This window comes from Oncorhynchus gorbuscha, linkage group LG03, assembly GCF_021184085.1.
Source record: "Oncorhynchus gorbuscha isolate QuinsamMale2020 ecotype Even-year linkage group LG03, OgorEven_v1.0, whole genome shotgun sequence".
Classification (NCBI taxonomy): domain Eukaryota; kingdom Metazoa; phylum Chordata; class Actinopteri; order Salmoniformes; family Salmonidae; genus Oncorhynchus; species Oncorhynchus gorbuscha.
Window position 1 is genome coordinate 104485931 of NC_060175.1, and position 27376 is coordinate 104513306.

The 27376-nt window shown below is 41.8% G+C and overlaps 1 protein-coding gene across 1 annotated transcript in view; it reads right to left on the reverse strand.

Annotated features, from left to right (window-relative positions):
• Positions 1-27376, reverse strand: part of LOC124018110 (membrane-associated guanylate kinase, WW and PDZ domain-containing protein 1-like) — a 132736-nt gene that overhangs the window by 41626 nt on the left and 63734 nt on the right. Inside the window, exons 6-12 of the mRNA XM_046333388.1 lie at positions 25944-26124; positions 19241-19311; positions 17560-17727; positions 13584-14160; positions 10164-10665; positions 9473-9536; positions 7406-7882 (exon numbers count right to left, since the gene is read on the reverse strand). Of these exons, the coding sequence (XP_046189344.1) occupies positions 7406-7882; positions 9473-9536; positions 10164-10665; positions 13584-14160; positions 17560-17727; positions 19241-19311; positions 25944-26124 (2040 nt within the window). The remainder of the gene's footprint in view (positions 1-7405; positions 7883-9472; positions 9537-10163; positions 10666-13583; positions 14161-17559; positions 17728-19240; positions 19312-25943; positions 26125-27376) is intronic.

Genomic DNA, 27376 nt, shown 5'->3' on the forward strand with positions numbered 1-27376 from the left:
ACCAGATTACTATAGTAACACCAGATTACTACGCTATAGAAACACCAGATTACTACAATATAGTAACGCCAGATTACTATATTAACACCAGATTACTACACTAACACCAGAGTATTACACCACACTAACACCAGACTACTATAGTAACACCAGAGAATAACTGAACTCTACTGTACTGTACAAGACAGATTCCCTGATTGGTCAAAAAGGCAAACGTGTGGCCGGTGTTGTCCAAAGGTTACAGCCGCTGACCCCAGCACACATGTGTTGACTCCCCCCGCCCCATCCTCCAGATTATCCAGATACTGTAGAGTACAACATCCCCCAGATTATCCAGATACTGTAGAGTACAACATCCCCCAGATTATCCAGATACTGTAGATTACAACATCCCCCAGATTACCCAGATACTGTAGAGTACAACATCCCCCAGATTATCCAGATAGTGTAGATTACAACATCCCCCAGATTATCCAGATACTGTAGATTACAACATCCCCAGATTACCCAGATACTAGTACAACATCCCCCAGATTATCCAGATACTGTAGATTACAACATCCCCCAGATTATCCAGATACTGTAGAGTACAACATCCCCCAGATTATCCAGATACTGTAGAGTACAACATCCCCCAGATTATCCAGATACTGTAGATTACAACATCCCCCAGATTACCCAGATACTGTAGAGTACAACATCCCCCAGATTATCCAGATAGTGTAGATTACAACATCCCCCAGATTATCCAGATACTGTAGATTACAACATCCCCCAGATTACCCAGATACTGTAGAGTACAACATCCCCCAGATTATCCAGATACTGTAGATTACAACATCCCCCAGATTATCCAGATACTGTAGATTACAACATCCCCAGATTATCCAGATACTGTAGATTACAACATCCCCCAGATTACCCAGATACTGTAGATTACAACATCCCCCAGATTATCCAGATACTGTAGATTACAACATCCCCCAGATTATCCAGATACTGTAGATTACAACATCCCCCAGATTATCCAGATACTGTAGATTACAACATCCCCCAGATTACCCAGATACTGTAGATTACAACATCCCCCAGATTATCCAGATACTGTAGATTACAACATCCCCCAGATTATCCAGATACTGTAGAGTACAACATCCCCCAGATTATCCAGATACTGTAGATTAGAATATCCCCCAGATTACCCAGATATTGTAGAGTACAACATCCCCCAGATTATCCAGATACTGTAGATTACAACATCCCCCAGATTATCCAGATACTGTAGAGTACAACATCCCCCAGATTATCCAGATACTGTAGATTAGAATATCCCCCAGATTATCCAGATACTGTAGATTAGAATATCCCCCAGATTATCCAGATACTGTAGATTAGAATATCCCCCAGATTATCCAGATACTGTAGAGTACAACATCCCCCAGATTATCCAGATACTGTAGAGTACAATATCCCCCAGATTATCCACATACTGTAGATTATAATATCCCCCAGATTATCCAGATACTGTAGAGTACAATATCCCCCAGATTATCCAGATACTGTAGAGTACAATATCCCCCAGATTATCCACATACTGTAGATTATAATATCCCCCAGATTATCCAGATACTGTAGAGTACAACATCCCCCAGATTATCCAGATACTGTAGATTAGAATATCCCCCAGATTATCCAGATACTGTAGATTAGAATATCCCCCAGATTACCCAGATACTGTAGATTATAATATTCCCCAGATTACCCAGATACTGTAGATTATAATATCCCCCAGATTATCCAGATACTGTAGAGTACAATATCCCCCAGATTATCCAGATACTGTAGAGTACAATATCCCCCAGATTATCCAGATACTGTAGAGTACAATATCCCCCAGATTACCCAGATACTGTAGAGTACAATATCCCCCAGATTATCCAGATACTGTAGAGTACAATATCCCCCAGATTACCCAGATACTGTAGAGTACAATATCCCCCAGATTATTCAGATACTGTAGAGTACAATATCCCCCAGATTATCCACATACTGTAGATTATAATATCCCCCAGATTATCCAGATACTGTAGATTACAATATCCCCCAGATTATCCAGATACTGTAGATTACAATATCCCCCAGATTATCCAGATACTGTAGATTACAATATCCCCCAGATTATCCAGATACTGTAGAGTACAATATCCCTTAATTACCCAGATACTGTAGATTAGAATATCCCCCAGATTATCCAGATACTGTAGAGTACAATATCCCTTAATTACCCAGATACTGTAGATTACAATATCCCCCAGATTATCCAGATACTGTAGATTACAATATCCCCCAGATTATCCAGATACTGTAGATTAGAATATCCCTTAATTACCCAGATACTGTAGATTACAATATCCCTTAATTACCCAGATACTGTAGATTACAATATCCCCCAGATTATCCAGATACTGTAGAGTACAACATCCCCCAGATTATCCAGATACTGTAGATTACAATATCCCCCAGATTATCCAGATACTGTAGATTACAATATCCCTTAATTACCCAGATACTGTAGATTAAAATATCCCCCAGATTATCCAGATACTGTAGATTACAATATCCCCCAGATTATCCAGACACTGTAGATTAGAATATCCCTTAATTACCCAGATACTGTAGATTACAATATCCCTTAATTACCCAGATACTGTAGATTACAATATCCCACAGATTATCCAGATACTGTAGAGTACAACATCCCCCAGATTATCCAGATACTGTAGATTACAATATCCCCCAGATTATCCAGATACTGTAGATTACAATATCCCTTAATTACCCAGATACTGTAGATTACAATATCCCCCAGATTATCCAGATACTGTAGATTACAATATCCCCCAGATTATCCAGATACTGTAGATTACAATATCCCTTAATTACCCAGATACTGTAGATTACAATATCCCCCAGATTATCCAGATACTGTAGATTACAATATCCCCCAGATTATCCAGATACTGTAGATTACAATATCCCTTAATTACCCAGATACTGTAGATTACAATATCCCCCAGATTATCCAGATACTGTAGATTACAATATCCCTTAATTACCCAGATACTGTAGATTACAATATCCCTTAATTACCCAGATAGTGTAGAGTACAATATCCCTTAATTACCCAGATACTGTAGATTACAATATCCCTTAATTACCCAGATACTGTAGATTACAATATCCCACAGATTATCCAGATACTGTAGAGTACAACATCCCCCAGATTATCCAGATACTGTAGATTACAATATCCCCCAGATTATCCAGACACTGTAGATTACAATATCCCTTAATTACCCAGATACTGTAGATTACAATATCCCCCAGATTATCCAGATACTGTAGATTACAATATCCCCCAGATTATCCAGATACTGTAGATTACAATATCCCTTAATTACCCAGATACTGTAGATTACAATATCCCCCAGATTATCCAGATACTGTAGATTACAATATCCCCCAGATTATCCAGATACTGTAGATTACAATATCCCTTAATTACCCAGATACTGTAGATTACAATATCCCCCAGATTATCCAGATACTGTAGATTACAATATCCCTTAATTACCCAGATACTGTAGATTACAATATCCCTTAATTACCCAGATAGTGTAGAGTACAATATCCCTTAATTACCCAGATAGTGTAGAGTACAATATCCCTTAATTACCCAGATACTGTAGATTACAATATCCCTTTATTACCCAGATACTGTAGATTACAATATCCCTTAATTACCCAGATACTGTAGATTACAATATGTAACTTGTTTCAGGAAACTAGGTGTATGTTGCATGTCACTACTTCACAGGAGAGCCATTTGAACATAAACATTTTTTTTGGTCAGAAATACTTCTAGAACATATCTTTAATAACAGATTTGTATTGCATCCTTAAATAGGAATACACTTGTTAAATTACGAGCCTAGTTGGTTCAGCTACGGAAAAAAAGTCAGGAACCTTCCAATTAGCCATGATTGGCTGAGATAATGAGTGGGCTGGACATACCGGGTGATGAGTTTGGATTGGTCTGCCTTGTAACATGCTTCTGTCTATAACGTGAGCTGATCAATATGTGTCGACAGTCCCTTTCTACTGCTGTGTTTTTGAAAAGACGTAACGTTTGCCATCGAGAGAACTACAAAAATTTAGTTACTTTTCTCAACAACATTTGCGCCTGCTAAATTCAGGGCGTCATCGACAGATCAGTTGCAAAAAAGTGATAGGCTACTTCCTGCACACGGTGTCAGGATTTGGCCAGGGTTGTTCTGGTTTTTGGTCACTAGATGCCCCCATTGTGCCTTTTGACCTTTTGTTTTCCCTTGATCCCCATTATTATTTGCACCTGTGCCTCGTTTCCCCTGATTGTATTTAAACCCTTTGTTTTCCTCAGTTCTTTGCTCTGTGTTTGTATGTTAGCACCCAGCCCTAGTACTCTGTGAGCTCTTGTTGATCCCGGTGGACTCTCTTGTGGAATTCTGTTTTTTTTGTTCTTGTTTGTTTGTTTTTTGAGTATCTTTTGAGGCTTTTTGTGCTTTACCTTCCACCTTGTGGATTTACCTTTTTATCTTGGAGGATTACCTTTGTTCTTGTAGGATTCCTTTTGAGGTTGTGGAGTTACATGTTTTCCTGAAGAACTTCACTTTTTACTTCATTAAATACACCGTCTCAAGTACTGCTGTGTCTGCCTCATCTTCTGGGTTCTGCCAACTATTCGTGGCTCAGTTGGTTAAGTGGCTGTTTCTCACTCCGGAGACCCGGGTTCGTAACTGGGTCCTGACACACGGTCAGCGTGAACCTGGCGTGACCCTGACGTGACTTGACGCTGAGTTTAACAGTTCCGGTGTGAAACGATGATCCATATATACGGGTGAGAGCACAGCTACATTTTCCAGATATTATACGTTTCTAAATATGTCAGAACGTCATTTATCATTAAGGCGTACTGTTCGCTAGCTAGCAAGCGTTAGCTTGCGGGCTCGCTAGCTAACGTTACGCGTATGATCTGTGTAGTGATATTATTTGAATCAGTAAAGCCATTTGCATTGCTAGATATAGCCTATTGTTAGCTAACTAACATTGAACCTAGATGGTTAGCTCTTCAGCTATCCGCTAGATGCATACTACAACTATGCCAATGTTTTGTATTGGTAATAGTGTGAGTTGGGATTATGCCGGTTCATTGTTTAGCTCAGCTAGCTACATGTCTAACACAAAATACTGTTGACCAGATGATTACACGAGCCATCAAGCTAGCCAGGTGTGTGGGGGGGGGGGGTGATTATGGCCTTCTATTGTTTTTCATGAACATGTGTACATGTCTAGGCAATAGTGACCCATCCACTTAACAGGATGTGGCTGGGAGTTCTAGCATTTCTTTCACATGACCCATCCACTTAACAGGATGTGGCTGGGAGTTCTAGCATTTCTTTCACATGACCCATCCACTTAACAGGATGTGGCTGGGAGTTCTAGCATTTCTTTCACATGACCCATCCACTTAACAGGATGTGGCTGGGAGTTCTAGCATTTCTTTCACATGACCCATCCACTTAACAGGATGTGGCTGGGAGTTCTAGCATTTCTTTCACATGACCCATCCACTTAACAGGATGTGGCTGGGAGTTCTAGCATTTCTTTCACATGACCCATCAATTTAGACAAGTGTGTTGCGTCATGCAATAATGATTAAATATTGATTATTTATTTTTATATATATTATTATTTATTTATATTTTTTATTTATTTATAATATTTATCAATTTTTTATTTATTTATCTGGATGCTTTCTGTTTTTGATATTTGCTAATATACAATATTTCTCTTTCACTCTACCGTTTACTTCTGTATCCTGTGTATGTGACAAATACACTTTAAATTTGATTTTATATAGTGTGTGTTTACCAGAGACGGTGATGTGAAGAACAACATGACCTGCACCAAAGTCAGATCAGGATCAAGGGCCAAGGACGAGATACAGTCAACATTACCTGTACCAAAGTCAGATCAGGATCAAGGGCCAAGGACGAGATACAGTCAACATTACCTGTACCAAAGTCAGATTAGGATAAAGGGCCAAGGACGAGATACAGTCAACATTACCTGTACCAAAGTCAGATCAGGATCAAGGGCCAAGGACGAGATACAGTCAACATTACCTGTACCAAAGTCAGATCAGGATCAAGGGCCAAGGACGAGATACAGTCAACATTACCTGTACCAAAGTCAGGATACAGTCAACATTACCTGTACCAAAGTCAGATCAGGAGATACAGTCAACATTACCTGTACCAAAGTCAGATCAGGATCAAGGGCCAAGGACGAGATACAGTCAACATTACCTGTACCAAAGTCAGATTAGGATAAAGGGCCAAGGACGAGATACAGTCAACATTACCTGTACCAAAGTCAGATCAGGATCAAGGGCCAAGGACGAGATACAGTCAACATTACCTGTACCAAAGTCAGATTAGGATAAAGGGCCAAGGACGAGATACAGTCAACATTACCTGTACCAAAGTCAGATCAGGATCAAGGGCCAAGGACGAGATACAGTCAACATTACCTGTACCAAAGTCAGATCAGGATCAAGGGCCAAGGACGAGATACAGTCAACATGACCTGCACCAAAGTCAGATAAAGGGTATTTTAACCTGGAGTTTATCCTTATTGTAGGCTACTACTTTTACCACTTTTAGTCTTGAAATCTTTGGTTGTTTACTACACTACTCACTCTCAAGTGGGGTTATAAGTTTATCAACATTCAAAGTATAATTACTTTCCCATTGTTTCCGCAAATGCAGTGTATGTATATACAAATTTCTATCTCTGAGACTCTATTTTTACTTTTTTTAAAATAAAATAATAATCAAATTTTGCTACATCACATCAGAATTGAGGCGGTCGATCACACAATAAACAGAATTCTACTGCATCTGTTCTGGATGGAAGTGCATTACACATCCACAGATTTGCCCCAGATTTCATAGTTACATAGAGCGGACGTTACAGGTTTATAGTGCTATGAGGCAATGAGATAGCGTTGGCTCATTGAATCCCTTGTTAATTAAACCAGAGATGTTGAATACCCAGAATGCATTGAATCCCTTGTTAATTAAATCATAGGTTTTGAATACCCAGAATGCATTAAACAGCATATAACACAACAAATGAATTATCTTTACGACCAGGCCTCATATTCATGAAGCACCTCAGAGTTGGAGTACTGATCTAGGATCAGTTTTGCCCATTTATATCATAATGAATAAAACTATGTGGACAAGCAGAGGATCTGATCCTTAATCAGCATTGGGTTATAAATAAACAATAAATGACTCACCCCCATTGGCCAGGTCCTTTGAGGCGATGATGAAGCCGAACCCCTCCCCCGGCCGTCTCCGTAGCTCCACCTCCTGTCCCCTGACCCCTCCCCCTCGTCTGTCCACCTGGCCCTTGGCCACAGCCCCCATTCCTGCTCCTCCTCCCCAACCTCCAGGGGGCCTCAACACACCCGGGGCCCCAACACCGTTCTCCACCCCAACCCAGTCTCTGGGTTCCAGGGTGAGAGTTACAGGGACTGAGTCCAGAAAGCTTGTGCTCTGGACCAGGGAGGGGAGATCTGTGGAGGGCGAGGCTGGGGAGAGGTCACTGTGGCTGGGGGGGAGATGGGGGATATGAGGGAGGTGCAGGGGCACCAAGGCATCTGAGGTGGAGGAGGAGGCAGGCAGGTCAGATGGGAGGCCATGGGAGGAGGAGGGGCCCAGGGGAGAGGGGAGGGGCTTGTAGAGGTTAGGGGAGACAGGAGAGAAGAGCGACCCTGAAGAGAGAGAGAGAGAGAGAGCGAAAGGGGAGAGAGAGAGAGAGAGAGAGAGAGAGAGAGGGAGAGAGAGAGAGAGAGAGAGACATATAATTTGAACACCAAGATAGAGACGTTCAGCTCATCTAGACCTATCAGAATGTCAACAGTGAACCCGACACAAGGAAACAGAATCTCTGAGGAGAAACACCCCTGTATCCTGTACACAGTAACCTGGTGTGAAAGTGGTTTAAAACCTAAAGTGATAAAGATACATGTTACATTAAGAGAATTTAAACCAAATCGTACTGAAGTTAAATGTAACATAAAGAGGATTCATACCTAAAGTACTAAAGTTTCATAAAGAGTATTTAAACAGGAAGAAAACCAGGATGAGGGTACTGCAACAATGCAACAGCAGTAGTATTACTAGTATGTATATGGGTAAATACAGTGTATTGTGGTAGTAATGGTAGTATTTATACAGGTTATATAGGTAAATACAGTGTATTGTGGTAGTAATGGTAGTATTTATACAGGTTATAGTGTATTTGTGGTAATGGTAGTATTTATACAGGTTATATGGGTAAATACAGTGTATTGTGGTAGTAATGGTAGTATTTATACAGGTTATATGGGTAAATACAGTGTATTGTGGTAGTAATGGTAGTATTTATACAGGTTATATGGGTAAATACAGTGTATTGTGGTAGTAATGGTAGTATTTATACAGGTTATATGGGTAAATACAGTGTATTGTGGTAGTAATGGTAGTATTTATACAGGTTATATAGGTAAATACAGTGTATTGTGATAGTAATGGTAGTATTTATACAGGTTATATGGGTAAATAGTGTATTTGTGGTATTAATGGTAGTATTACTAGTATGTATATGGGTAAATACAGTGTATTTGTGGTAGTAATGGTAGTTTTATACAGGTTATATGGGTAAATACAGTGTATTGTGGTAGTAATGGTAGTATTTATACAGGTTATATAGGTAAATACAGTGTTTTGTGGTAGTAATGGTAGTATTTATACAGGTTATATAGGTAAATAGCGTATTTGTGGTAGTAATGGTAGTATTTATACAGGTTATATAGGTAAATACAGTGTATTGTGATAGTAATGGTAGTATTTATACAGGTTATATGGGTAAATAGTGTATTTGTGGTATTAATGGTAGTATTACTAGTATATATATGGGTAAATACAGTGTATTTGTGGTAGTAATGGTAGTATTTATACAGGTTATATGGGTAAATACAGGTTATATGGGTAAATAGTGTATTTGTGGTATTAATGGTAGTGGGTATTGTGGTAGTAATGGTAGTATTTATACAGGTAAATTATAGTAAGGTATTTATACAAATAGCATATTTGTGGTAGTAATGGTAGTATTTATACAGGTTATATAGGTAAATAGTGTATTTGTGGTAGTAATGGTAGTATTTATACAGGTTATATGGGTAAATACAGTGTATTGTGGTAGTAATGGTAGTATTTATACAGGTTATATAGGTAAATAGCGTATTTGTGGTAGTAATGGTAGTATTTATACAGGTTATATAGGTAAATAGCTTATACAGGTTAAAGGTTAATGGTCTTACCTCCTCTGTAAACCAGCAGCACTACTTCTCCCTGCCTGGTGTGTTTTTGGAGAACCCTCTGGACCTACAGTGTTCAGCAGAGGCAGTGTTAAAATAGGTTCAAAACAAATGGTCAAACGCTGTTTTTTCAAAGACCTTTTTCAAATGAACTTGTAGTGACATTCAGAAACAAGCTCTTATCTACAAGTACCAGTCAAATGTTTGGACACACTGAATAATTAAAGGGTTTTTCTTTATTTTTTACTATTTTCTACATTGTAGAATAATAGCGAAGACTATGAAATAACTATGTAATAACACATTTGGCATCATGGGGTTAACCAAAAAAGTATTATCAAATCATAATATATTTTATATTTGAGATTTGTCAAAGTAGCCACCCTTTGCCTTGATGACAGCTTAGGAAACACTCTTTGCATTCTCTCAACCAGCTTCATTAGGTTGTCACCTGGAATGCATTAGTAGTAAGTAGTAAAAATAAAGAAAAACGGTTGAAGGTGTGTCCAAACTTGTGACTGGTACTGTATATTTGTCTTTAAGTATTCTGTGTGTCAATAACCAATGTTGTGGGAATGTTTATACTCCAGAGAGTGATGAGAACGGATGATTACTATTGAACATTGTTGCAATAGATACCAATCAACAAAATCTTAGCCTCTAGCTGTAGAACTGTCTCCAAAGTTGGTCGTACCTGAGCGAAGCTGAGACTCTGCACGTCAGCGCCGTTGATCTTGACTATAGCATCCCCTGGCTGCAGGGAGGAGCACTGCCTTCTGTCCCAGACCCTCTTCACCAGGGCCAGCTGCCCCCCCTGCCCCCCCGCCGTCACACTGAACCCCATCCCACCCCCCTCACTCCTCCCCAGGGGCACAGGGACCAGCTCCCCTCCTCCAGCCCCACCAGGTACTCCCTCACTGGGCGCGCTGTGGCCCCCATGGGGTTGGGCGTTGGCTGGGCAGCCGTTGAAGCCGCAAGGGGGGACCTCCGAGGGCGAGGGGAGCATGAGGGAGGTCTGGGGCATGGGGGGCCGTTGGCAGGGGGCTCCAGGGGTGGTGGCAGTGCACACGTCCGGCTGGGACAGGGGCAGATTGGAGACGGAGATGGGCAGGGTGGAGGTGGTGAAGTCACTCTGGTGGTGGAGTATGGAGGAGGGGGTGGGGAGGGAGTTCGCATTGTAGCGCATCAGAGACCATCTGATGAAGGAAGAAGATACAGAGGATAAGGACGGAGACAAGATGTTAGATAATATTCTGTTCCAGTCGGACACACAGAGGAAACTAAGAACTGCCCTGCATCTCTAAAATCTTAGCCAAGTTAACAAACAGATCACCGACCATTTAGAATCCCACCATACTTTCTCCACTATGCAATCTGGTCATGGGTGCACCTCAGCCACGCTTAAGGTCCTAAACGATATCATAGCCGCTAGCGATAAAAGACAATACTGTGCAGCCGTCTTCATTGACCTGGCCAAGCCTTGGCCATTGTCAATAAATGCACTCTTATTGGCACACCTTGGTTTCTCAAATGACTGCCTCGCCTGGTTCACCAACTACTTCTCAGATAGAGTTCAATTTGTCAAATCAGGGGGCCTGTTGTCGGGACCTCTGGCAATCTCTATGGGGGTGCCACAGGATTCAATACCTGTGGCGACTCTATTCTCTGTATATATCAATGATGTCACTCTTGCTGATGGTGATTTTCTGATCCACCTCTACTCCTTTTTTCTTCCCAATTTCCCATTGGTAGTTACAGTCTTGTCTCATCGCTGCAACTCCCTTATAGACTTGGGAGAGGCGAAGGTCGAGACCCATGCGTCCTCTGAAACACAACCCAACCAAGATGCTTCTTGACACAATGCACATCCAACCCAGAAGCCAGCAGCACCAATGTGTCGGAGGAAACATCGTACACCTGGCGACCTGTGCGCGGCCCGCCACAGATGTCGCTAGTGAGCAATGAGACAAGGATATCCCTGCCGGCCAAACCCTCCCTAACCCGCACAGCGCTGGGCCACAGATGTCGCTAGTGAGCAATGAGACAAGGATATCCCTGCCGGCCAAACCCTCCCTAACCCGCACGACGCTGGGCCAATTGTGCGCCGCCCCATGGACCTCCCGGTCGCAGCCGGCTGCGACAGAGCCTGGGCTGGAACCCAGAACCTCTGGTGGCACAGCTAGCACTGCGATGCAGTGCCTTAGAACACTGCACCACCCGGGAGGCTCAGACGACACCATTCCGTATACTTCTGGCCCTTCTTTGGACACTGTGTTAACAAACCTCCAAATGTGCTTCAATGCCATTTAACACTCCTTCTGTGGCCTCCAACTGCTTTTAAATGCTAGTTAAACTAAATGCATTTTCTTCTAGCATCACTACTCTGGACGGTTCTGACTTAGAATATGTGAACAACTACAAATACCTAGGTGTCTGGTTAGACTGTAAACTCTCCTCCCAGACTCACATTAAGCATCTCCAATCAAAAATCTTTAATCTAGAATCGGCTTCCTATTTCACAACAAAGCCTCCTTCACTCATGCTGTCAAAAATACCCTCGTAAAATTGACTATCCTACCGATCCTCGACTTTGATGATGTCATTTACAAAATAGCCTCCAACACTCTACTCAACAAACTGGATGTAGTCTATCACAGTGCCATCCGTTATGTCACCAAAGCCCCATATACTACCCACCACTGCGACCTGTAAGCTCTCGTTGGCCGGCCCTCACTACATATTCGTCGCCAAACCCACTGACTCCAGGTGATCTATAAGTCTTTACTAGGTAAAGCCCTGCCTCATCTCAGCACATCTCTCGGTCCATTTGACGAACTGTTCAGCAGTTTTATGGCTTGGGGGTAGAAGCTGTTAAGGAGTCTTTTGGTCTTACACTTGGTGCTCCGGTACCGCTTGACGTGAGGTAGCAGAGAGAACAGTCTATGACTTGGGTGGCTGGAGTCTTTTGACAATTTTTAGGGCCTTCCTCTGTCACCGCCTGGTATATATGTCCTGGATGGTAAAAAGCTTGGCCCCGGTGATGTACTGGGCCGTACACATTACCCTCTGTAGTGTCTTGCGGTCGGATGCCAAGCAGTTTCCATATCAGACAGTGATTCAACCAGTTAGGATGCTCTCGATGATGCAGATGTGTAACTTTTTGAGGATCTGAGGACCCATGCCAAATCCTTTCAGTCTCCTGAGGGGGAATAAGCGTTGTCGTGCCCTGTACACTATAGTTTGTTGGTGATGTGCTCTGCCCTCCTTTTCCTGTAGTCCACGATCAACTCCTTTGTCTTGATCACGTTGAGGTAGAAGTTGTTGTCCTGGCACCACACTGCCATGACTCTGACCTCCTCCCTGTAGGCTGTCTTATCGTGGAGGGAGAGGTTGTTGTCCTGGCACCACACTGCCAGGACTCTGACCTCCCTGTAGGCTGTCTCATCGTGGAGGGAGAGGTTGTTGTCCTGGCACCACACTGCCAGGACTCTGACCTCCTCCCTATAGGCTGTCTCATAATTGTTGGTGATCAGGCCTACCACCGTTGCATCATCGTCAAACTTAATGATGGTGCTGGAGTCGTGCCTGGCCAAGCAGTCGTGGGTGAACAGGAAGTACAAGAGGGGACTGAGCACGCACCCCTGAGGGGCCCCAGTGTTGAGGATCAGTGTGGCAGATGTGTTGTTACCTACCCTGACCGCCTCGGGGCGGCCCGTCAGGAAGTCCAGAATCCAGTTGCTGAGGGAGGTGTTCACTCCCAGGTTCCTTAGCTTAGTGATGAGCTCTGAGGGCACTATGTTGTTGAACGCTGAGCTGTAGTCAATGAACAGCCTTCTAACGTAAGCATTCCTTTCGTTCCTTAGGTGAGAAAGGGCAGTGTGAAGTGCAATAGAGATTGCGTCACCTTTGGATCTGTTGCGAATTGGAGTGCATTTGAACTATGTTAACACATCTGATTAAACTGGTCAACTAATCATCAAAAGCCCTTGACCAGGTACATCAGGTGATCTGGTTCAGACCTACAACAACATGGTGAAACATCTGGGGGTCCTTGAGGAGAGGTTTGAAAACAACCAAGTTAAGGTTAGTTAGTTAGTTAGTTAGGGTTAGTTACCTCTGTGTCGCTCCACCCGAGGCTCCTTCCTCTGAGTCACTCTGGCTGGCGGAGGCGGAGGTTCGTTCGGGCGGGGGAGGAGGGGGGATGCCCCTACTGTGAGAGGAGGAGGGGGCACAGGCTGAGCTGGCGGAAGAGCTAAGGATTCCATTAGACAGCGGGTAGGAGGGGGGAGCCGACAACAGGTCTGCCGCATTCCCGTTAGCGTCCAGCCCCGACCCTGAGTTTCCCGCCACTCTGAGATAATTTCCGTTGTGATGAGACAGGGTACGGTTCAGGTTAGCCAGGCCGGGAGGTTGGGGTGGCTCGGGAGGGCCAGGACCGGGGGTGGAGAAGGGCTGAGCGGTGGCTGTGGAGGGAGGGGTGGCTGCAGAGCTGAGGGGTTCCAGAGGAGAGGAGGAGGCGGAGGGAGTCAGGGGTTGTTTGGGACAGCCGTCTGGGTTGTAGAGCATGGGATAGCCTCTCCGTAACACAACGTCCACACTGTGACCCATGGGGACAGACTTCAACATCTCTACCACCTCTTTATGAGACAGACCCAGGACACAGCTGTCATTGATGTAGACCAGGATATCAGCTGGAGAGAGAGAGAGAGATCTCATGTGCTATATCATCCACTACTATAGATCAGTATGTAGTGTATAGATCAGTATGTAGTGTATAGATCAGTATGTAGTGTATCATCCACTACTATAGATCAGTATGTAGTGTATAGATCAGTATGTAGTGTATAGATCAGTATGCAGTGTATAGATCAGTATGCAGTGTATAGATCAGTATGTAGTGTATAGATCAGTATGTAGTGTATAGATCAGTATGTAGTGTATAGATCAGTATGTAGTGTATAGATCAGTATGCAGTGTATAGATCAGTATGTAGTGTATAGATCAGTATGTAGTGTATAGATCAGTATGTAGTGTATAGATCAGTATGCAGTGTATAGATCAGTATGTAGTGTATAGATCAGTATGTAGTGTATAGATCAGTATGTAGTGTATCATCCACTACTATAGATCAGTATGTAGTGTATAGATCAGTATGTAGTGTATAGATCAGTATGTAGTGTATAGACCAGTATGTAGTGTATAGATCAGTATGTAGTGTATAGATCAGTATGTAGTGTATAGATCAGTATGTAGTGTATAGATCAGTATGTAGTGTATAGATCAGTATGTAGTGTATAGATCAGTACGTAGTGTATAGATCAGCATGTAGTGTATCTAAGGTGAGAAGTAATAGCATGTGTGTGGTGCATTCCTGTCTCCAGCATCCTCACGTGAGAGGGTTGGATTGTGTGTGTGTGTGTGTGTGTGTCCGTGTGTGTGTCCGTGTGTGTGCACGTGTGTGTGCACGTGTGTGTGCACGTGTGTGTGCACGTGTCTGTGTGTCAGTGACAGTGGGATTACATTCTCCGGGCCCAGTAGAGCAGGATTAGGAATAGATTAGGAATCAAACACACCATAAAAATTTGGGACAGAGAGAGAGAGAAATAGAAGAAGAGATGAAAGTATAGGGCAGAGAGATGGCGTCTCTCAGTACCTCTTGGAACACTAGGGGCAGTATTTCATTTTTGGATGAAAAACGTTCCCGTTTTAAACAAGATATTTTGTCACGAAAAGATGCTCGACTATGCACATAATTGACAGCTTTGGAAAGAAAACACTCTGACGTTTCCAAAACTGCAAAGATATTATCTGTGAGTGCCACAGAACTGATGCTACAGGCGAAACCAAGATGAAATTTCAAACAGGAAATGCCCCAGATTTTGGAGGCGCTGTGTTCCAATGTCTCCTTATATGGCTGTGATTGCGCAAGGAATGAGCCTACACTTTCTGTCGTTTCCCCAAGGCGTCTGCAGCATTGTAACGTATTTGTAGGCATATCATTGGAAGATTGACCATAAGAGACTACATTTACCAGGTGTCCGCTTGGTGTCCTCCGTCGAAATTATTGCGTAATCTCCAGCTGCATGCATTTTTCCATTTGGTTCAGAGGAGAAACCAAACTGCCACGAATGATTTATCATCGAATAGATATGTGAAAAACACCTTGAGGATTGATTCTAAACAGCCATGTTTCTGTCGATATTATGGAGTTAATTTGGAAAAAAGTTCGGCGTTGTAATGACTGAATTTTCTGTTTTTTTTCTTAGCCAAACGTGATGAACAAAACGGAGCGATTTCTCCTCCACAAATAATATTTTTGTAAAAACTGAACATTTGCTATCTAACTAAGAGTCTCCTCATTGAAAACATCCGAAGTTCTTCAAAGGTAAATTATTTTATTTGTATGCTTTTCTTGTTTTTGTGAAAATGTTGCATGCTGAATGCTAGGCTTAATGCTATGCTAGCTATCAATACTCTTACACAAATGCTTGTGTAGCTATGGTTGAAAAGCATATTTAGAAAATCTGAGATGACAGTGTTGTTAACAAAAGGCTAAGCTTGTGAGCCAATATATTTATTTCATTTCATTTGCGATTTTCATGAATAGTTAACGTTGCGTTATGGTAATGAGCTTGAGGCTATAATTACGCTCCCGGATACGGGATTGCTCGTCGCAAATCAGCAGGTGTTATTGAGTGTTAATCTACCTGTGTTAATCAAACATGTTTTAAATCTACCCGTGTTAAATCTACCTGTGTTAATCAAACATGTGTTAAATCTACCTGTGTTAAATCTACCTGTGTTAAATCTACCTGTGTTAAATCTACCTGTGTTAATCAAACATGTGTTAAATCTACCTGTGTTAAATCTACCCGTGTTAAATCTACCTGTGTTAATCAAACATGTGTTAAATCTACCTGTGTTAAATCTACCTGTGTTAAATCTACCTGTGTTAAATCTACCTGTGTTAAATCTACCTGTGTTAATCAAACATGTGTTAAATCTACCTGTGTTAAATCTACCTGTGTTAAATCTACCTGTGTTAATCAAACATGTGTTCAATCTACCTGTGTTAAATCTACCTGTGTTAATCAAACATGTGTTCAATCTACCTGTGTTAATCTACCTGTGTTAATCAAACGTGTTAAATCTACCTGTGTTAAATCTACCTGTGTTAATCAACATGTGTTAAATCTACCTGTGTTAATCAAACATGTGTTAAATCTACCTGTGTTAATCAACATGTGTTAATCAAAAATGTGTTAAATCTACCTGTGTTAATCAAACATGTGTTAAATCTACCTGTTTTAAATCTACCTGTGTTAAATCTACCTGTGTTAAATCTACCTGTGTTAAATCTACCTGTGTTAAATCTACCTGTGTTAATCAAACGTGTTAAATCTACCTGTGTTAATCAAACGTGTTAAATCTACCTGTGTTAAATCTACCTGTGTTAATCAAACATGTGTTAAATCTACCTGTTTTAAATCTACCTGTGTTAAATCTACCTGTGTTAAATCTACCTGTGTTAAATCTACCTGTGTTAAATCTACCTGTGTTAAATCTACATGTGTTAATCAAACGTGTTAAATCTACCTGTGTTAATCAAACATGTGTTAAATCTACCTGTTTTAAATCTACCTGTGTTAAATCTACCTGTTTTAAATCTACCTGTGTTAAATCTACCTTTGTTAAATCTACCTGTTTTAAATCTACCTTTGTTAAATCTACCTGTTTTAAATCTACCTGTGTTAAATCTACCTGTGTTAAATCTACCTGTGTTAAATCTACCTGTGTTAAATCTACCTGTGTTAAATCTACCTGTGTTAAATCTACCTGTGTTAATCAAACGTGTTAAATCTACCTGTGTTAATCAAACGTGTTAAATCTACCTGTGTTAATCAAACGTGTTAAATCTACCTGTGTTAAATCTACCTGTGTTAATCAAACGTGTTAAATCTACCTGTGTTAATCAAACGTGTTAAATCTACCTGTGTTAATCTACCTGTGTTAATCTGTATATACCTGTGTTAGGTGTACCTGTGTTAATCTGTATATACCTGTGTTGAGTGTACCTGTGTTAATCCTACCTGTGCTGAGGGCGGGTGGTCCTCCGGGTGTAACGCTGTAGACCTGGAGAAACTCTCTCTGTTTGCTTCCTCCCACTATGTTGAAGCCGAACCCTCGCGGCCCTTTAGACAGACGGGTGTGGATGGAATAGCCCTTCAGCTCTGCCGGCTCGTCCGTGAACGCAGGCACTGGCAGGGGATATGGGGAGAATATACAACATTGTTTTTGTTTTTCTTCATATGAAATGTTTTTTTTTAGCGTTATTATTTGACTTTACCTTTATTTACTCAGGTTAGTCTCACAGAAGAAGTAAAATCATGTCTAGAGAACAGCACAGGCCAGGTCACAACCCTCTATATCTCTTATACATATATGGTATCCTGTCTGTATGTGTGAATCCAGGTTTTATAACTCATCCTCTGTCGCCCCCTGCTGTTCAATTATATGTATTACCAGCACACTCTGTGCCGTTCGCGTACAAAATAGATTTTTTTTTGTAATACTCAACATTATTACATGGCAACAGAACATTTGACACATTTTCCTGTCTATAAATGCAGAAAATGTAGAAATATGGCTCTATTTGAAATTAACAACACAGCCTCAGAGATTGACGACACTTGACTCAACATGAAAGAGACATACTCAGATGAGAGACTGGGGATTAAGAAGAGAGGGGAAGGAGAGGTGGTAGAGCTGGAGAGACAGGGGGGAAAGGAAGGAAATGGAGATGGGGATGAGATGCAGGGTTGGGAGGGAGGGAGGGAGGGAGGGAGAGGTGGTAGAGCTGGAGAGACGGGGGGAAAGGAAGGAAATGGAGATGGGGATGAGAGGCAGGGTTGGGAGGGGGAGGGAGGGAGGGAGGGGTGGTAGAGCTGGAGAGACGGGGGAAAGGAAGGAAATGGAGATGGGGAGGGAGGGAGGGAGGGAGATGGAGATGGGGAAGAAGAGAGGCAGGGGAGGGAGGGAGGGAGGGAGGGAGGGAGAGGTGGTAGAGCTGGAGAGACTGGGGGAAAGGAAGGAAATGGAGATGGGGATGAGAGGCAGGGTTGGGAGGGAGGGAGGGAGGGAGGGAGAGGTGGTAGAGCTGGAGAGACGGGGGGAAAGGAAGGAAATGGAGATGGGGATGAGAGGCAGGGGAGGCAGGGGAGGGAGGGAGGGAGGGGTGGTAGAGCTGGAGAGACGGGGGGAAAGGAAGGAAATGGAGATGGGGATGAGAGGCAGGGGAGGCAGGGGAGGGAGGGAGGGGGAGGGAGAGCTGGAGAGACAGGGGGAAAGGAAGAAAAGGGAGATATGGAGATGGAGATGGGGAAGAGAGGCAGGGGGAGGGAGGGGAGGGAGGGGGAGGGGGAGGGAAGGGAGGGAGGGAGGGAGGGAGGGAGGGGGCTGGAGAGACAGGGGGAAAGGAAGGAAAGGGAGATATGGGGAAGAGAGGCAGGGGAGGGAGGGAGGGAGGGAGGGAGAGCTGGAGAGACAGGGGGAAAGGAAGGAAAGGGAGATATGGAGATGGGGAAGAGAGGCAGGGGAGGGAGGGAGGGAGGGGTGGTAGAGCTGGAGAGAAGGAGGAAAGGGGAAGAGGGGCAGGTAGAGGAAGGGAGAGCTGGAGAGACAGGGAGGAAATGGAGATATGGGAGATGGGGGAGGGAGGAGGGGGAGGTGGAGAGGGTAGAGTGGGTAGACAGAAAGGTCTCGGAGACTCACACTCTGTTTTGCTGAGGATCTCCCTGCTCTGAGCTCTGGGGTCCAGCCAGCTGGTGGTCTTAGAGATGTGACTGAGGAAGAGATAATAAGCATCATCATCACCACAATACCCTGTACCTTCCACCACACTATATATTCATCACTTCACTCCCACACCACTCTCTACTCTCTCTACTAACTCTATGTAGTAAAGCTCTACTCTCTACTCTCTCTACTAACTCTATGTAGTAAAGCTCTACTCTCTACTCTCTCTACTAACTCTATGTAGTAAAGCTCTACTCTCTCTACTAACTCTATGTAGTAAAGCTCTACTCTCTACTCTCTCTACTAACTCTCTGTAGTAAAGCTCTATTCTCTACTCTCTCTACTAACTCTATGTAGTAAAACTCTATTCTCTACTCTCTCTACTAACTCTCTGTAGTAAAGCTCTATTTTCTACTCTCTCTACTAACTCTATGTAGTAAAACTCTATTCTCTACTCTCTACTAACTCTATGTAGTAAAGTTCTATTCTCTACTCTCTCTACTAACTCTATGTAGTAAAACTATATTCTCTACTCTCTCTACTAACTCTATGTAGTAAAGTTCTATTCTCTACTCTCTCTACTAACTCTATGTAGTAAAGCTCTACTCTCTACTCTCTCTACTAACTCTATGTAGTAAAGCTCCACTCTCTACTCTCTCTACTAACTCTATGTAGTAAAGCTCTACTCTCTACTCTCTCTACTAACTCTATGTAGTAAAGCTCTACTCTCTACTCTCTCTACTAACTCTATGTAGTAAAGTTCTATTCTCTACTCTCTCTACTAACTCTATGTAGTAAAGCTCTATTCTCTACTCTCTCTACTAACTCTATGTAGTAAAGCTCTACTCTCTACTCTCTCTACTAACTCTATGTAGTAAAGCTCCACTCTCTACTCTCTCTACTAACTCTATGTAGTAAAGCTCCACTCTCTACTCTCTCTACTAACTATATGTAGTAAAGCTCTACTCTCTACTCTCTCTACTAACTCTATGTAGTAAAGCTCTACTCTCTACTCTCTCTACTAACTCTCTGTAGTAAAGCTCTACTCCCTACTCTCTCTACTAACTCTATGTAGTAAAGCTCTACTCTCTACTCTCTCTACTAACTCTATGTAGTAAAGATCTACTTCTACTCTCTCTACTAACTCTATGTAGTAAAGCTCTACTCTCTACTCTCTCTACTAACTCTATGTAGTAAAGCTCTACTCTCTACTCTCTCTACTAACTCTATGTAGTAAAGCTCTACTCTCTACTCTCTCTACTAACTCTATGTAGTAAAGCTCTACTCTCTACTCTCTCTACTAACTCTATGTAGTAAAGCTCTACTCTCTACTCGCTCTACTAACTCTCTGTAGTAAAGCTCTACTCTCTCTCTACTAACTCTCTGTAGTAAAGCTCTACTCTCTCTCTACTAACTCTCTGTAGTAAAGCTCTACTCTCTCTCTACTAACTCTCTGTAGTAAAGCTCTACTCTCTCTCTACTCTCTCTCTACTAACTCTCTGTAGTAAAGCTCTACTCTCTACTCTCTCTACTAACTCTATCTATTAAAGCTCTACTCTCTACTCTCTCTACTAACTCTCTGTAGTAAAGCTCTACTCTCTCTCTACTAACTCTCTGTAGTAAAGCTCTACTCTCTCTCTACTCTCTCTCTACTAACTCTCTGTAGTAAATCTCTACTCTCTCTACTAACTCTCTGTAGTAAAGCTCTACACTCTCTACTCACTCTCTGTAGTAAAGCTCTACTCTCTCTCTACTAACTCTCTGTAGTAAAGCTCTACTCTCTCTCTACTAACTCTCTGTAGTAAAGCTCTACTCTCTCTCTACTCTCTCTCTACTAACTCTCTGTAGTAAAGCTCTACTCTCTCTACTAACTCTATGTAGTAAAGCTCTACTCTCTCTCTCTCTACTCAATCTCTGTAGTAAAGCTCTACTCTCTCTCTACTAACTCTCTGTAGTAAAGCTCTACACTTTCTACTAACTCTCTGTAGTAAAGCTCTACTCTCTCTCTACTAACTCTACGTAGTAAAGCTCTACTCTCTCTCTACTAACTCTATGTAGTAAAGCTCTACTCTCTCTCTACTAACTCTATGTAGTAAAGCTCTACTCTCTCTCTACTAACTCTATGTAGTAAAGCTCTACTCTCTCTCTACTAACTCTCTGTAGTAAAGCTCTACTCTCTCTCTACTAACTTTATGTAGTAAAGCTCTACTCACTCTCTACTAACTCTCTGTAGTAATGCTCTACTCTCTCTCTACTAACTCTCTGTAGTAGTGCTCTACTATCCCTCTACTAACTTTATGTAGTAAAGCTCTACTCTCTCTCTCTACTAACTCTATGTAGTAAAGCTCTACTATCTCTCTACTAACTTTATGTAGTAAAGCTCTACTCTCTCTCTACTAACTCTCTGTAGTAAAGCTCTACTCTCTCTCTACTAACTCTCTGTAGTAAAGCTCTACTCTCTCTCTACTCTCTCTCTACTAACTCTCTGTAGTAAATCTCTACTCTCTCTACTAACTCTCTGTAGTAAAGCTCTACACTCTCTACTCACTCTCTGTAGTAAAGCTCTACTCTCTCTCTACTAACTCTCTGTAGTAAAGCTCTACTCTCTCTCTACTAACTCTCTGTAGTAAAGCTCTACTCTCTCTCTACTCTCTCTCTACTAACTCTCTGTAGTAAAGCTCTACTCTCTCTACTAACTCTATGTAGTAAAGCTCTACTCTCTCTCTCTCTACTCAATCTCTGTAGTAAAGCTCTACTCTCTCTCTACTAACTCTCTGTAGTAAAGCTCTACTCTCTCTCTACTAACTCTCTGTAGTAAAGCTCTACACTTTCTACTAACTCTCTGTAGTAAAGCTCTACTCTCTCTCTACTAACTCTACGTAGTAAAGCTCTACTCTCTCTCTACTAACTCTATGTAGTAAAGCTCTACTCTCTCTCTACTAACTCTATGTAGTAAAGCTCTACTCTCTCTCTACTAACTCTATGTAGTAAAGCTCTACTCTCTCTCTACTCTCTCTCTACTAACTCTCTGTAGTAAAGCTCTACTCTCTCTCTACTAACTTTATGTAGTAAAGTTCTACTCACTCTCTACTAACTCTCTGTAGTAATGCTCTACTCTCTCTCTACTAACTCTCTGTAGTAGTGCTCTACTATCCCTCTACTAACTTTCTGTAGTAAAGCTCTACTCTCTCTCTCTACTAACTCTCTGTAGTAAAGCTCTACTATCTCTCTACTAACTATATGTAGTAAAGCTCTACTCTCTCTCTACTAACTATATGTAGTAAAGCTCTACTCTCTCTCTACTAACTCTCTGTAATAAAGCTCTACTCTCTCTCTACTAACTCTCTGTAATAAAGCTCTACTCTCTCTCTACTAACTATATGTAGTAAAGCTCTACTCTCTCTCTACTAACTCTCTGTAATAAAGCCTACTCTCTCTCTACTAACTCTCTGTAATAAAGCTCTACTCTCTCTCTACTAACTCTCTGTAATAAAGCTCTACTCTCTCTCTACTAACTCTATGTAGTAAAGCTCTACTCTCTCTCTACTAACTCCTGTAGTAAAGCTCTACTCTCTCTCTACTAACTCTCTGTAGTAAAGCTCTACTCTCTCTCTACTAACTCTATGTAGTAAAGCTCTACTCTCTCTCTACTAACTCTATGTAGTAATGCTCTACACTCTCTCTACTAACTCTCTGTAGTAAAGCTCTACTCTCTCTCTACTAACTCTATGTAGTAAAGCTCTACTCTACACTCTCTACTATCTCTCTGTAGTAATGCTCTACTCTACACTCTCTACTAACTCTCTGTAGTAAAGCTCTACACTCTCTACTAACTCTCTGTAGTAAAGCTCTACTCTACACTCTCTACTATCTCTCTGTAGTAAAGCTCTACACTCTCTACTAACTCTCTGTAGTAAAGCTCTACTCTCTCTACTAACTCTATGTAGTAAAGCTCCACTCTCTACTCTCTCTACTAACTCTATGTAGTAAAGCTCTACTCTCTACTCTCTCTACTAACTCTCTGTAGTAAAGCTCTACTCCCTACTCTCTCTACTAACTCTATGTAGTAAAGCTCTACTCTCTACTCTCTCTACTAACTCTATGTAGTAAAGATCTACTTCTACTCTCTCTACTAACTCTATGTAGTAAAGATCTACTTCTACTCTCTCTACTAACTCTATGTAGTAAAGCTCTACTCTCTACTCTCTCTACTAACTCTATGTAGTAAAGCTCTACTCTCTACTCTCTCTACTAACTCTATGTAGTAAAGCTCTACTCTCTACTCTCTCTACTAACTCTATGTAGTAAAGCTCTACTCTCTACTCGCTCTACTAACTCTCTGTAGTAAAGCTCTACTCTCTCTCTACTAACTCTCTGTAGTAAAGCTCTACTCTCTCTCTACTAACTCTCTGTAGTAAAGCTCTACTCTCTCTCTACTAACTCTCTGTAGTAAAGCTCTACTCTCTCTCTACTCTCTCTCTACTAACTCTCTGTAGTAAAGCTCTACTCTCTACTCTCTCTACTAACTCTATCTATTAAAGCTCTACTCTCTACTCTCTCTACTAACTCTCTGTAGTAAAGCTCTACTCTCTCTCTACTAACTCTCTGTAGTAAAGCTCTACTCTCTCTCTACTCTCTCTCTACTAACTCTCTGTAGTAAATCTCTACTCTCTCTACTAACTCTCTGTAGTAAAGCTCTACACTCTCTACTCACTCTCTGTAGTAAAGCTCTACTCTCTCTCTACTAACTCTCTGTAGTAAAGCTCTACTCTCTCTCTACTAACTCTCTGTAGTAAAGCTCTACTCTACTCTCTGTAGTAAAGCTCTACTCTCTCTCTCTCTACTAACTCTCTGTAGTAAAGCTCTACTCTCTCTCTACTAACTCTCTGTAGTAAAGCTCTACACTTTCTACTAACTCTCTGTAGTAAAGCTCTACTCTCTCTCTACTAACTCTCTGTAGTAAAGCTCTACTCTCTCTCTACTAACTCTATGTAGTAAAGCTCTACTCTCTCTCTACTAACTCTATGTAGTAAAGCTCTACTCTCTCTCTACTAACTCTATGTAGTAAAGCTCTACTCTCTCTCTACTCTCTCTCTACTAACTCTCTGTAGTAAAGCTCTACTCTCTCTCTACTAACTTTATGTAGTAAAGCTCTACTCACTCTCTACTAACTCTCTGTAGTAATGCTCTACTCTCTCTCTACTAACTCTCTGTAGTAGTGCTCTACTATCCCTCTACTAACTTTATGTAGTAAAGCTCTACTCTCTCTCTCTACTAACTCTATGTAGTAAAGCTCTACTATCTCTCTACTAACTTTATGTAGTAAAGCTCTACTCTCTCTCTACTAACTCTCTGTAGTAAAGCTCTACTCTCTCTCTACTAACTCTCTGTAGTAAAGCTCTACTCTCTCTCTACTAACTATATGTAGTAAAGCTCTACTCTCTCTCTACTAACTATATGTAGTAAAGCTCTACTCTCTCTCTACCCACTCTCTGTAATAAAGCTCTACTCTCTCTCTACTCACTCTCTGTAATAAAGCTCTACTCTCTCTCTACTAACTATATGTAGTAAAGCTCTACTCTCTCTCTACTAACTCTCTGTACTAAAGCTCTACTCTCTCTACTAACTCTCTGTAATAAAGCTCTACTCTCTCTCTACTCACTCTCTGTAATAAAGCTCTACTCTCACTCTACTAACTCTATGTAGTAAAGCTCTACTCTCTCTCTACTAACTCTCTGTACTAAAGCTCTACTCTCTCTCTACTCACTCTCTGTAATAAAGCTCTACTCTCTCTCTACTAACTCTATGTAGTAAAGCTCTACTCTCTCTCTACTAACTCTATGTAGTAATGCTCTACACTCTCTCTACTAACTCTCTGTAGTAAAGCTCTACTCTCTCTCTACTAACTCTATGTAGTAAAGCTCTACTCTACACTCTCTACTATCTCTCTGTAGTAAAGCTCTACTCTACACTCTCTACTAACTCTCTGTAGTAAAGCTCTACTCTCTCTACTAACTCTCTGTAGTATAAAGCTCTACTCTACACTCTCTACTAACTCTCTGTAGTAAAGCTCTACTCTCTCTCTACTAACTCTATGTAGTAAAGCTCTACTCTCTCTCCACTAACTCTATGTAGTAAAGCTCTACTCTACACTCTCTACTCACTCTCTGTAATAAAGCTCTACTCTCTCTCTACTAACTCTATGTAGTAAAGCTCTACTCTCTCTCTACTAACTCTATGTAGTAAAGCTCTACTCTCTCTCTACTAACTCTCTGTAGTAAAGCTCTACTCTCTCTCTACTAACTCTATGTAGTAAAGCTCTACTCTACACTCTCTACTAACTCTCTGTAGTAAAGATCTACTCTCTCTACTAACTCTCTGTAGTATAAAGCTCTACTCTACACTCTCTACTAACTCTCTGTAGTAAAGCTCTACTCTCTCTCTACTAACTCTATGTAGTAAAGCTCTACTCTCTCTCTACTAACTCTATGTAGTAAAGCTCTACTCTACACTCTCTACTAACTCTATGTAGTAAAGCTCTACTCTACACTCTCTACTAACTCTATGTAGTAAAGCTCTACTCTCTCTCTACTCACTCTCTGTAGTAAAGTTATACTATCTCTCTACTCTCTCTCTACTCTCTCTCTCTGTATTAAAGCTCTACTATCTCTCTACTCACTCTATGTAGTAAGGCTCTCCTGAGTCGCTGAATGCCAGCTCCCAATTCTCGGGCAGTGCCCCTCCACCTCGTGTGGCGATGCTACTCCCTCCATTCTCTTCTCCCACGCCGTCCCTTGAGTCCCAGGATTGGCTGAGAGCTAGCGCTGTGGGCGGGGCACTGCTGATGCCGACTGAACCTCCTGCCAAGACAACAGACACATATACAGACAAACACAGAGAATGTGAAGCAGTAACCACATTTCTACTAACAACAGTTTTACATAAACACACACACACACACACTTCAATAACTTGTCCATTACCTTCTACTTTAAGTCACACAGTACACATTCATGAAGTAATTCACCCCCCACGATATTTCATCACTTTGGTTATTCCCGTCAACCAATCACTGTTCCTCGATGACCTGTAGACTCATTTACCTCCTGAGTGTAATGCACACGGGCAATTCAAACAAGGAAACAACATGGCGCTTCAGACAAACAGAGGTAAGTTAAATTACCTGATTATACTCTACCAATACTTTGATCGTTATTCTCATCATATATTCCATATTACTAGAGCATGTACGTTTAAACGGCCAACTTTATACACGGCAGAAACATTGTTAAACAGGTTTACGTTGTTTTAGTAACTGGCGTGGGCAAACAAACACTCGACTTTGGCGCCTTAGGTCAAAGTATTGTTGGCAAGCGGAAAGCGCTTAACTCAATACAACGTCCACTTTGGTTTCAGGAGTCTTTACTTTTACCTTGAAGAGATACAATGAAGAGGCTTTCTTCAAACAATCATTTGTTTCAGTGTCGTTGTCTACAAGTCACGAACATGCATTCTATGACAGAGATACACACACACACACACACACACACACACACACACACACACACACACACACACACACACACACACACACACACACACACACACACACACACACACACACACACACACACACACACACACACACACACACACACACACACACACACACACACACACACACACACACACACACACACACACGCACACACAAAATCTTAAAATAGTAATTTAACTCAGGACAATCTCCAAATTAGGTCTAAATGTAAACAGATGTCCTTAGTCTGAGTCTGACTGAGTCCCCATTGGCCCTGGGTAAAGTGCATTACCTCTGACTCAGATCGTTGGCCCTGGTTAAAGTGCATTACCTCTGACTCAGATCGTTGGCCCTGGTTAAAGTGCATTACCTCTGACTCAGATCGTTGGCCCTGGTTAAAGTGCATTACCTCTGACTCAGATCGTTGGCCCTGGTTAAAGTGCATTACCTCTGACTCAGATCATTGGCCCTGGTTAAAGTGCATTACCTCTGACTCAGATCATTGGCCCTGGTTAAAGTGCATTACCTCTGACTCAGATCGTTGGCCCTGGTTAAAGTGCATTACCTCTGACTCA